This window comes from Parambassis ranga, chromosome 20 (assembly GCF_900634625.1).
Source record: "Parambassis ranga chromosome 20, fParRan2.1, whole genome shotgun sequence".
Taxonomy (NCBI): domain Eukaryota; kingdom Metazoa; phylum Chordata; class Actinopteri; family Ambassidae; genus Parambassis; species Parambassis ranga.
This window is the reverse complement of record NC_041040.1, coordinates 12,584,921-12,597,011: the sequence shown is the minus strand read 5'-3', so window position 1 is coordinate 12,597,011 and position 12,091 is coordinate 12,584,921. Positions and strand designations below refer to the sequence as shown.

At 41.4% G+C, this 12,091-nt stretch overlaps 1 protein-coding gene across 1 annotated transcript in view; it reads right to left on the bottom strand.

The window, feature by feature from the left end:
• Positions 1-12,091, bottom strand: part of prex2 (phosphatidylinositol-3,4,5-trisphosphate-dependent Rac exchange factor 2) — a 75,391-nt gene that overhangs the window by 42,874 nt on the left and 20,426 nt on the right. The window contains exons 7-11 of the mRNA XM_028432978.1: positions 9,578-9,711; positions 8,654-8,757; positions 6,596-6,745; positions 6,017-6,158; positions 345-445 (exon numbers count right to left, since the gene is read on the bottom strand). Of these exons, the coding sequence (XP_028288779.1) occupies positions 345-445; positions 6,017-6,158; positions 6,596-6,745; positions 8,654-8,757; positions 9,578-9,711 (631 nt within the window). The remainder of the gene's footprint in view (positions 1-344; positions 446-6,016; positions 6,159-6,595; positions 6,746-8,653; positions 8,758-9,577; positions 9,712-12,091) is intronic.

The window sequence follows — 12,091 nt, the reverse complement described above, 5'->3', positions numbered from 1 at the left end:
GCTTAAGCCTCAAACACACTGGGTACCCCAAAGCCACAGAGCCACAACTGAGAAAAGATTACACAAACAATAAGGCAAGAAGCGATTAATATTTATAATCCCTTACCTAAACATTGTGTGAAGGGAGTGTTTAAAAGGGACACCTGCTAAGACATAAATTAGACAGCTGTGTGTGCAGTGTGAATACACAGTGAAGCTACTTGTTGAATAAGGAGCCTTCATCAGACATGCTGAGAGGTTAGGTTAGGGAATAACAGGCATTCGCATGCTCTACACACCATGCAAGACAAAGTAAATTAGACTGTGGTGGATGTTGGTTCTGAGGAAGAGGGGGCAGCACTAACCATGGTGGATGATGCCATTCTCCAGCAGAGCCTGGCCCAGGTGAACACCTTCCTCTGGGTTGCCTGTCTCACCAATTTCCATCAACCAGGATACAAACTCACTGGGGGAAAGACAAAACACAACACTGACACAACAGCACAAATGCTCACTCACAGACAACAAAACAAAAAATACACAAAGGGGGCACAATGTATGTGAATTTACCCTTGATGATCTGTGAAAAGAAAACAACTGAGACAGAAGACAGAGCTTTTATAACCTTCTGCCAATATTGTGACTCTGTCAACAAACACTACGCCGGCAAAGAGGGATGATTTATTTGCTGTGGAGGGCCATGTCTGTTAAAACAACCAGCCGGCTTTAGCTTTTGTGTTTGGTCTAGTTCAACTTTATTTATTGTAGATACACAATATAACACTATTAAACACAAAGGAACTTAGGAATGTCTCGATGGTAGATGCAAGATAAGTTTTGCTCTGCATCATTTACGGCTGGAAAGAGGAAACAAACCCAACACTGGAGCAACAAACAGTATCTGATGTTCTGATGGCACAAATGAGCTAAATGGGATAATTCTCTGCAATTTAGTGACTCAAAAAAGAGAGAAAGTAAGAGGACGCACCGAAGAGAAGAGGCAACACAGATCTGATTACATCCTTGATATCCCGTCTCTCCACAAAAGCCAAACAAACACGGCCAGCAGCACCAGTGGAAATCTGTGGAATTCGGCTTCCTTGTGTCAACGTCGAGCCAATAGGAGCATTTTTTTTTGTTTCAGAGAAACAACTGACCAAACACCCCACCTCCAAAGTTCTCTTATGCTTTTTAACCACTGGTACTTGACGTCTTTTCTTTTCACAACAGACCGCAGGGGAAAAACACAAGCCTGTAACAATGTCAGTTTGTCAGCCTCTGTATCTTAACCATGGAAGAAAAACACCCTGAAATAACAGACCGTTTCAAACAGTCTCTAATCCTAATCCCTTTTTAACACTTCACATGTAAAGTGTTATTTTGTCAATCCACTAAAAGCAATATTCCCCATCCTAACAACAGCTAAAGGAGAAGATGAAGATCAGTGGAAGTAGTTGTGTAACTGCGTAAGTGACATAATTACAGTTACTGAGACGTAAACAAGCTCTTACCCTCTGAAATAAAGAACTGCAGAAACTGCCTTAAAGGTAGGGTAGGAGATTTTAAAAACTCAGTGAGAGTCAGCCAGATTTCGAAAGTAAACACACGCCTTTCTCTCTGAGCTCACCCCGAAGCCACGCCTGCCAACCATTCTGTGACTTTGGCGATCATGCACGTACCTCTCTGGTGCGCGCAGAGCAGGAAGAGAGTGACCAGCCAATATCGTCCTGGAGGATTCGCTGATGTTTTTAGTGTTTTATAGCTTCCACAGATGATTAATAGTTTAAAAAAATGTTTAAATGTTTTAAAGTGAAACTGCCGAACTAATCGGTTGCTATTGGATTGTAAAGAGAAGTTACACTAATTTAACAAAAAGTGCATCAGAATGAAATCTCCTACCCTACCTTTAAATCAATCAATAAAAAGCAGTTAAGTAGCACATAATGGCCAACACTCCTAGAAATATGGACATCACTTTTCCCTCCTCAAACTCAAGGACAAATATCCAGTGGTAAGTTTCGCTGTGATGTCCTTCCTATCAATGAGCAGTAATTTTAAATCTACTGATGAACCTAAAATAACACAATTCTACAAAGGTAATTGCACAGTGCAAGAGTTTTGCAGCATGGTATCAGCCCAGAGCCCTCAGCAAGCTTGGTAACATAGGAGAGAGAAAATGAGGAGCCCACCACAGTTTAACTGAAGTGGAAGACAGAGCCTCAGCTATGACCAAAGGGAGTAGACCCATGGAGTGCGACAAGACAGGGTCAAATCAGCCTTGGCTGGGCCTCCTGGAGGAGGGTGTCTGATGCTAATATAACATCAGAAGATGTATAGCAACACTGCCCCATTACATCCAAACAGCCAAGCCTTGATGTAAACAAGAATCCGTCCAAAGGTCCTTTTCAATGATGACCATTTCCTCACTGACTGCTTGCTTTAACATCGGGCTTATGTCTTAAAAAGTATCAGCATATTGAATTTCTTTGAAGCGTGACAATTCACAACATGGTCTTGCATGTTAAATCATTCAATGTCAATCATCAAGTAGCACGATGGTTCATTTTAATATGTCATTCAGCAGATACTGATAGTAAAAGTGCAATATTTTGCAGTGATATAGACTAAATAAAATATAAATATGTTAATCAGTGAGTTTTAGAGGTACTCAATTTTGTTACCTTTGGACAGAGCTAGCAGGGCTGTTTCCCCTTGTTACCAGACTTTATGCTAACAACTGTCAGGCTGGCTTAATATTTACTGAGCTCATATGACAGATAAGTCTTCTCATCTACCTCTCAGCACTACAGCACATAAGTGCATTTTATATTGGCTTCTATAGGTCCCTATTGCATTACCATAATTGCATTTTAGATAATACACACAATCAGTATTAACTGGTGTATGAATACATTACAGCTCAGCACATGCAGGTAAACCAACAACATTTCTTATTTATGATCCTTTTATGCTGACAGAGCTAAAGATGCATTCAATGTGATGTCAAAGAGAACGGAGCTGAGATTAATATAACCTGACCTCCAGTCGTTTCAGAAGGCTCTCTATGTCATGAGCCAGGGTCTTGACTCATTGTCTTTTATTATATTGTTTATTTTGTTATTTAGTTTTCAGTGTTTGTCTTCTTTTCCTGCTCCTCCTCAGTCCTTCCCTCTCCTTCTGTTCCTCCCTCTTCTTTTCCTGCTCCTCCTCAGTCCTTCCCTCTCTCCTTCTGTTCCTCCCTCTTCCTTTTCTGCTCCCCCTCAGTCCTTCCCTCTCTCCTTCCTCGTCCTCTCTCTCCCTCCTGTCATCTTCTTTCTTCTCTTCTCCTCTTGTCTTTCTCTGCTCCTCCCCTCTCTCCTTCTGTTCCTCCTCCCTGATTACCTGCTCCTCCCTAATTGTGTTCACCTGTGTCGTCTCTCCTCTTTTTAAGCCCTGTGCCTTCCCTTTGTCTTTGTCAGTTCTTCCCTTGTGATTTCCCCGTGTGAACCCCTTGTGATCACCTGCCCTTCACCGTCTCATCGTCCTCCTTCTTCCTCCATGTTTTTCTGCCCTTCTTCCTCAGGTTAGGTTTTGTTTTTGACCTCCTTTCTTTTGTGTTTATTTGTACTTTTATTTTTGCATTTTTGACTGGCACTGTTTTCAGTAGCCCTCCTTAAGTTCACCTGCTCCTCTGGACATTGTTTTGTGTTTAGCTTTGAATAAAGCTCCCTTTTTGTTGAACTTAATTTTGTCTGCGTCTGGGTCCTGTAAAAGAACCTACACCTCACATAACACTCTAAGGCCTTTTCACCAACTTCAGTCACGACAAGCAGACACTAATGTCTGTCATAAGTAGAAAATACAAACACTTTGTTTTCTTTGTTTATATCCATTTTAAAATAGGGTGATAAGGTCTGACTAAGGTGGCTGTCACACACATTTTCTCTGATGAATTACACTGTTGCACAAAACAGACCACAAACAAGATTGTGCCGTTTGAAGGGGAGGAGTTCGAGACTCAGAATAGCCCACGGCCTTAAACAGAAAAATCGAAGAGAAAAAGAGGAGGCGTGGAAAGAGAATAAAGGCAAAGCATTTCACAATAGAGGGAGTGGGTTGGAGTGGAAGCCATAGGCAATGTGGTTTTCATCAGACATACGATGCTGGTTCTCATTCACCAATTACGCCTACGTGTAATCATCTCCAAACTCATCACAGACAGGGGAAGTACAGAGGAGCAGAGATGTCTTTTTACCCACAAGTGGTCATCCAGGTGTTGTATGTAGAGGGATTGGTTTACAAAGGGAGGTTCCCTGAGCTGCTTTTTCACCATACGATATCCTCAGACTCAACGAGATGACCACGTAGGACTAGAGTTTGATCCCTTTTAATCTTTTCAGCTGACAGATCTATTCCCTCTCCAGACCACAAGAGATCTGGTGTTGTCTGCATGGACCAAAGGAGAAAGTAGCTTCTCATTCCAAACCACCATACCATGTAACGTGGCCACAACTATGTCCAAATGGAGTTTTTTTCCCCTCATGCTTTTATAAATAACAGGGATTTTGAATTGACTGTTTAAGCCCAGGAGATTTTCAGTGTGATTACCAGTGAAGAATGTCTCTTAAAAAATGTAAAACAAACATGGAAAACACAAGTTATTCTAAAGTGCATAGTGGTGTTTACAAGACAAATTTGTAATGGGATTTAGAGAGTCAAGATAGGAGCACAGTATAAACAACATCCAACTTGTGAGATGTTTTATTTATAACACTTTGAATACTATATGGTGTCACCGCTCTACAAAAAGACTTCTGGCCATCACACGCTTTTCATTACCAAACAGCCAGATGTTTGCAGATTGTGTCACCTCCTTAGTCTCACAGCATCTGCTCCCCATTGGCCTACAATATGGTATGGACATTAATGCCAATAGGACATAAGAATTTAAGTTTTAATTTTCTGTGCTTTACCAGCTTAGGAGAGCAAAAGGTGCAATTTCCTATCCTGTGATTTCCTGCAAAATGCTTTGAGCTCAGTGAGAAAATGACATCATGACATCACCTTGGCAAGATTGAGAATCAGACAGTTCTGGTTGTTAATACAAGAAAGAGGCAGATACTCACGAACAGCAGTGATTGGAACCTGTACCCACAAATCACATTTTGAAGTGCATCTAAGGAGAGTTAAAGCTGGTGCACACCAGTATCAGTCTAACTTATACATTTGCATAAAAAAAACTGGCAATGTGACAGCATGACACTGAGTTATCTACATCTTACATGATGAAAGTAAAGCACAGAAATAAAGAGCATGTTGAAAACATCCCGAGGACAGGATTTGGAGCAGACATCTCTTACAGTAAATATTTTATCCAGGATAGGTAGAGTGAAGACTTAACCCTGAAAATTCAAGGACACACACACACAGCTGCCCTCTGGCATAACGGACCTTCTGCAGTAGTTACCTCATGGATTCCTAAGCTTACTGTAATCTAACATGGGCGAGGTAGAAAGCGGGCAGTCAGCTGAGCTGCACAGGGATATCTCCCCGTGATTTATGACTGCCATTCAATGGCTGATCCGTCCCCAGACACCACACCAATAATCCTTAAATAAGATTCATGGGCTAAATCTGGCTGGATTTGATTTTCCCATGACTGAGACTGCAGATATACATAACACACAGTTGCCTGAACAAAAAGACTCAGTGCTTTCTTCTTCTTAGCTGCCGTCTTAAGAAATCCATGGCAATTTAAAAATCAAAGCTGGAAAGGAGAAAGTGATCCCGGCTACAAAAACAATCAGTGCTTCACACTGTACAAGGCTCATTCTACCTATTGCACATAAAACACAAAGACATGTAAGACCTGGAAAGCACAGAAACACTAAATCTGCTTTACTTGAAAAGTTCATAGCACAGTCATCCAGTTTGCCACTCACTCACTTCCTCACAGCGCTCATACTGAGGTGACAGAGAAAAACCACAAAGGACTGAACGATCAGCCATTTCCTCACCAGACAAACCAAAGCATCAGCATCAGCGGCAGGAGGCTTACCTTCCCAGGAAGCACTTGGGGAAGGTGGTGAGCTTGCGTTTCCGGTCCTTTATGAGGTTACCCTTGGTCATGAGGTGGTAGAGCTTCTCTCCCTTCTCTGACACCATCACCCACGTATCCTGCTCCATGCCGAGCCTCAGACCTACGTAGCAGCAAGAGGGAAGGAGGGTGCAAAAAGCCTGTCAATATCTGTGCATTAACAGTCTTTGCACTTAACTTCCAGACTAGAGGCGACATCAATTACTAGCTGGTGAATGTCTCCTGATTTTGCAAGATAATTAGAAGTGCCTTTTAGCATCAGTGCTAATAATGTAAGGTGGGATTAATGTCTGACATTATAAAGTTTACCTTTTACAAATCTGAAAATGCGACATTTTAAATGTATTCAGATCATTGACATTAGTAAAAAAAAAACAACACAACAATGTACAAATACTCCATTATAATACAAGTTACAAACACATCAATTCTCAGTTTTTTAATTCAAGACAGATGCTAAGAAGAAAATAATGAGTTCCCCCTATAAACAACATGAACCATTTCTAACCCTGACGCTGATAAAACAAAGTGCCTCCTTACTTTTCCTCCGCTCCCTCTCCTTCATGATGGCCTCCAGCCACTCCTGCTTCTCCTCTGGGGTCTTGGCCATGCAGACGAACCACTTGTTCTTGGCTGTGTTGTGGATCTTCCAGCCGTTGTGCACTATGTTCCCACTGCTGTGGTAGTCAGCTGTGAGGCAGAGGAGGAGAGCACAAACAGACAGAAACAATCTTCACTCTACTAGTTTTGTAAAGTCCTCTCGTTGTGAGGGCTGGAACAATGCAAATCCACTTTTTCAACTCGTTGGGGGAGGACCATCAATCAGTGGTTGCACTGATGATGACACTGTAAACAGAGCTATTGGGAAGTCAGGGGTGGCAGTAAATAAGAGTTACTGCAATGATTCGCTTCAATGGGCATACTGTAACAAAGGGATAGCAACACTACGGCTCATACAGAAAAATATTAAACACATAATCTGATTTATTAAAAGGCACAATCTGTGTCAGTGAAGTTTAAATAAGTTTAAAACATTCAAAGCAAAAGTCAGCTTACAACAGGCTGCATCAGCTTTACACAGCAAGATGTGGCAGTGAATGCTACAATGTTAATGCCAGAAAAACATGTGTTATATGTAAAGTCTTTCTTATACAAACCTGTGGTCTATTTAAAAATCTACTTATCATCATTGCTCTCCATCTTTGTGCAATCACAGGCTCATTTTTCCCAGCTCTCTGTACCAGCCCTCATACACTCTCTATTGAGTGCTTCATTGATTATCGCTTCTCTCCTTTAATGAGATAAATGGGGGGACACAAAGGCGGAAGAGGGATTATCTATCAGCATTATTTACTACTGAGCCTTCAGAATACTCCCTCAGAGCTGATGGCTACACGTGACTCACCACCTACGCTCAGTGTTTAAACATCAAGAATCTCACAGCTGGAAGTAAACCCTTGACCGTCATTATTTCAAACGTCTCTCCAGCTGACCTCTGATTTTTCCTTCTAAGGGTGTAACAAAAAACAAACCATTACAATCATCAATTACAATCATGTCTAAAAGCATGTGCCGTGTGGTGTCCTTTATATGGAATGCCTCGAGGGCGTATTTCAACCTCAGGCAGCAAGTGTGTGCCTGGGAAAAAGCCGTGGTACTTTCATTACGTAGGAATCCAGGCTAAAATACTCCTGTCGCGCTGGATTTCAGATTGAGATCTCCTGCCTGTGGTACAGAACACCCACGAGTTTCTGCTCTGCCGCCTGCCTCGCGTGTTTATCCTCCTGCTCCCTCTCCAGACCCAAACCCATCCATCTCTCACCAAAAACACCCAATATTACTGCCCATCCTAGCTCTGCTGGAAAGGAAATGATGGCTTCTACAAATATAAATGATAATCAGCGGCTATGTGAGGCCAAGACACACAAATGTTTGAGTTCACCAAAGACCAGCAGCAGCACAGTCCCAAGGATATGTAACTATAGCTGTCTAAAAAATGTTTATAGGTAAATCTTGTTTTTCCATTGGTGATCCGTGTAGTCACACAGCTGTGCACCAGCTCCGGCCAAAGTGTGGAATATTATGGCATGTTTTTAAATGGCTGCTGCCAAGACTACAGAAAAAAGAGCATCTGAAGTAAGAAGACAGCGAATTATTAATAAATGTCAAAACCTTTTTAGAACAGGGCAATAGAGTGCCCAAAGAGAGAAAGAAAATATAATAAAGTCATGCAATGCCAGAGTGATCTTTCACAGTTCACAGGGTCTGTGGAGACTGAGGCAGTTCTGGACCTGGACTCATGTGGTGATTTAAATAACTGTAGTTATTATTAGTAGCACTTTGTGTTGAATAAACTACAATATTTAGTTTAGTTTTAAAAAGCGCCTCTGCTTCATTTAGGGGAATGTCACTGTATAAGAGATGTTACTGAATATTTTAGGTTTACAGTAGGTGCAGTGCACTGCATGCTTTGCCTTACCACACCTATACCAATACATGTTCTAAAAACAAATGAACAAAAAAAATAGGAAAAAGTGAGTGAAATGTGTCAATAAACTGCATGTTGTGTGCACGTCCTGTGGGCTCAGCACTGCTCACCTGTGCCATCATCCACATTTTCCACCTCCATCACCTCCGTGTTGATTCTCCCTCTGAACAGGTAACGAGGACCTTCAGTGGATGTCTTGCTGTTTTTTAAACGCCTGCAGCAGAGAGAGGCAACAACAATTAACAAACAAGATTTAACTGATTGTTTCAGCGTATAATTTGTCACACTCACAGTTCGCAGGCTTTTATAAGATAATAATTAACAACCAATTGTTGATCATAAATCCAAGTTCAATGAGGAATCGGATCCGAGCAACACTTTTTATTTCCTTTCGTCATTTTTATTAGTCAGTAAAGATCTGCTGCACCGCACAGATGTAAAGCATGTAAAAACAAATCGAAGCAGGTAACAGCTGGACTGGTGGTAAACAAAAGCTGCCAAACACACACAGACTGGATGTAGCAGCACTGATAGCAGCTGTACGTATACATCATGTGTGTGCTCTGTCTGCAGAAGCACAATAACTGGCAGCCAGCAAGAGTTTCCTGATTTAACCTGCACTGATCAGAGTAAAATGTCATGTTTGGTGTCTGCAAGTGAGAAAATAACACATATCCAGAGACACTGTTAATATCTCCACCTCCTCTCTTCACATGTCTGAGTTTCTAACTTTTCTTTCTGCTCCCTTGCACAAAAAACCTAACTATATTTCCCACAGTAAGCTGCTTCCTGTTTTTTTTTTTTTTTTTTTTAGAAAAAAAAAGTAAAGGAACTGCTGCTGTGAATTATTTATAAAGCTGGAGCTCTAAATGTTCTGTAGGCTGCAGAAAAAGACGGAAATTAGCATAAACAATATTTTTATTCTGTCTCTTAAGAAAATACACACCCTAATGAAAATTCAAATTCATCTTCTGCTATGTGGACTTTGTGTGTGTATAAAAGTAATGAATAAAAAGTAAAGACATTGGAGACACCTGTTTTTCTTCTTGCAATAGACCAGGAGCTTGTCAAACAAGAAGAAAATCCTCTCCTGTATGTTCCCAGCTGAAATCTTTAGCAGGACACCCTGCATCAGCATCTCCGTGCACGTGTCTGTGATATTGGAGCCCTGCAAATGGACAGAAAAACACAGAAAAGATTGTGAACGTATGTAAACATTCAACTTAATCTATTGTGTGAAACACGTTACTTCTATACCATACAGTGTTCACATACAGTGTCTGAACAGGAGGAGGGATTGCAGAGCCAAGCCTTTCCTGTTCCCTCTCTCAGGGGTCTGTAAAAACACTCCCTGCTTCCTCACAGCAGATTGCTGTGGGACTTGAAAATGCACGGCCGTTAATAGCTTCTATAGAATAACATCCCGTCCAGTCAAACTCTGTGTTGCATTGTCGCGCCTGGCCACCATATTGCTTGGAGTTCCTGCTGCAAGTGATAAAGTGTGCTGTCTTTTCCCTTTACCTTGCCTGCTCTGGGAATTTATGTACCACGTTTGATCGGCCCTTCAGAGCTAAAAATAACTCCCATGCGCACAGAGGCGGAAAATGTGCTAAGCATTTCCTCCTGCTGGAGACATCAGCGGGCCAAAACCTATCTCGCTTTTTCCCTTATTTCTCTCCTCGCCCTTTTTTTTTTTTTAATTCTTCTTCTTTTCCTTCTGCAGATAATTCCTCTCTTTTCTTCCTTTTTTATCTTCCTCTGTGTCTTTTTATTTCTTCCTACTTCTTAAAGGTCTCCCCCTCATTCAGGACCAGATGTTAAAGTAATTTGCAGCCAATGAATGTGTGCACACCAGACACTGAAAGGCCAACTTGTCTCGGTCACTTGAAAGGGTCCAATAGCAACATCACACCAGTCCAGAGTGTGAAGCTGCACTTCCTTAATGCAGGAACCAACACTTCCTCTTTGTGTGCTTTTAACAGCACCTCATGCTCCCATTTACCTGCAGGCTTTTAGTTTCTCTGTTCGTTTACTGCATTTTTCAGCTGCTTTACATACAACTCCTGTAACCCTTAATTTTTTGTTATATCCTAATTTAATCTCTCTATTTTTGTAGTCAGACATTTGGTAGACATAACAACTGCAGAACAGGATGAAGAATGAGAGGCAAAGCAGAGTGTGTCATTAATTAAGGAAAGAAAGATGAGAAAAGCTGAAGAAACTAAATAAAGCAAACTCTAAGATTTGAGTAGATTTTAAGAATACTACTTAAATCAAAGAACAGAATGTGACAGGAAACTACAACCCTCAGGTCTAAAATTAACATATTTCTATGATGCACAGTGACATAACACAGACACTAACCAACTGGCAATCACAACCCTGACAAATACTGGCAGCCGTCACCATGGTGACCGCAGCTGGCCATCGCCCTGCCTCTTCCCACGCAAGGTGAACCTGCCAGGGTGCCCCAAGGGTGGCCAGCAATGGAGCAGGTCAGAGCTAACAAGCAATCATCCTGCGCTCTCACAGTCACTCCTCGTCCCTCCATCATTCCTCAAACACCCACACAGAAAAAGAAAAAACAAAATGCAGCCATCACTCTGCTCTCTCTCTCCATTTCCCCTCTTTTTCTCTGTTTTTCTCCCCCTTAGTTCCATCTCATTTAGAGCTTCAGAGCCTGGCGTGCAGCAGTCAAAAGGTCCAGCTCCAGAGTGAGCTAATGTTTACAATTAATAAGAGTGCTGGAGGGGAAACCGCAGCGTAGCTACAGCCAGGAAGATGTCGAGTACAAGATGCCACCACACCCAACACTACGCCTCATTGTGATTGCACTATTCTTAGACTTCTAGCTATTTGTGAATGTGTGTGTATGGGTGACTAGCTAAAATGTGTACATATATTTTCTGAAATTATTATTATTGATCGTAACAGCTCTTTTGTGAATGATGGGAGTAGAGATGACATATTCCTCTTATTACATACACAACAGTTTAACGTGCAAAAACCAGAAAAAACAAAAAAGAAATTGCAGAACAGCTCTCTGAGAAAATGGTCAGAATCAGCCTCAAGAGCTTAACAAGGAAATGGTTTCAACACTAGTGGATGCTGTTCCTCTCTTCACAGCATGCTGAAGAAGTGAGCTGCTCAATTCAAATATGTCAGAAAGAGCCTATGACATCTACACTCTGGGGTCAGTCACCATCACACAGGAGACCCCTGACAACACATGACATCACCATGACAGACTGTACATATACATAACAAGTACATATGTCTCAGGAAGGTTCATTCATTTTTTCAACTGACCAATCAATGTTGATCAATGTTGTTTTAATATATGATAAGCCCTGTGCTATTACCTATATTTGTGCTGCATATTTTTATAATAAAGAAACAAACATCTGTGCCAATAACATTCAAAAACATGTTCTACCACCTTGCCCATGTTAGCATGTTGTTGTGTGTCTGTATTTAACAAGCTTTAAGTCTCTCTTTACATGAGTTAGATGAACATCCCAGCATCTTGTTGTACAATCACCACCCAC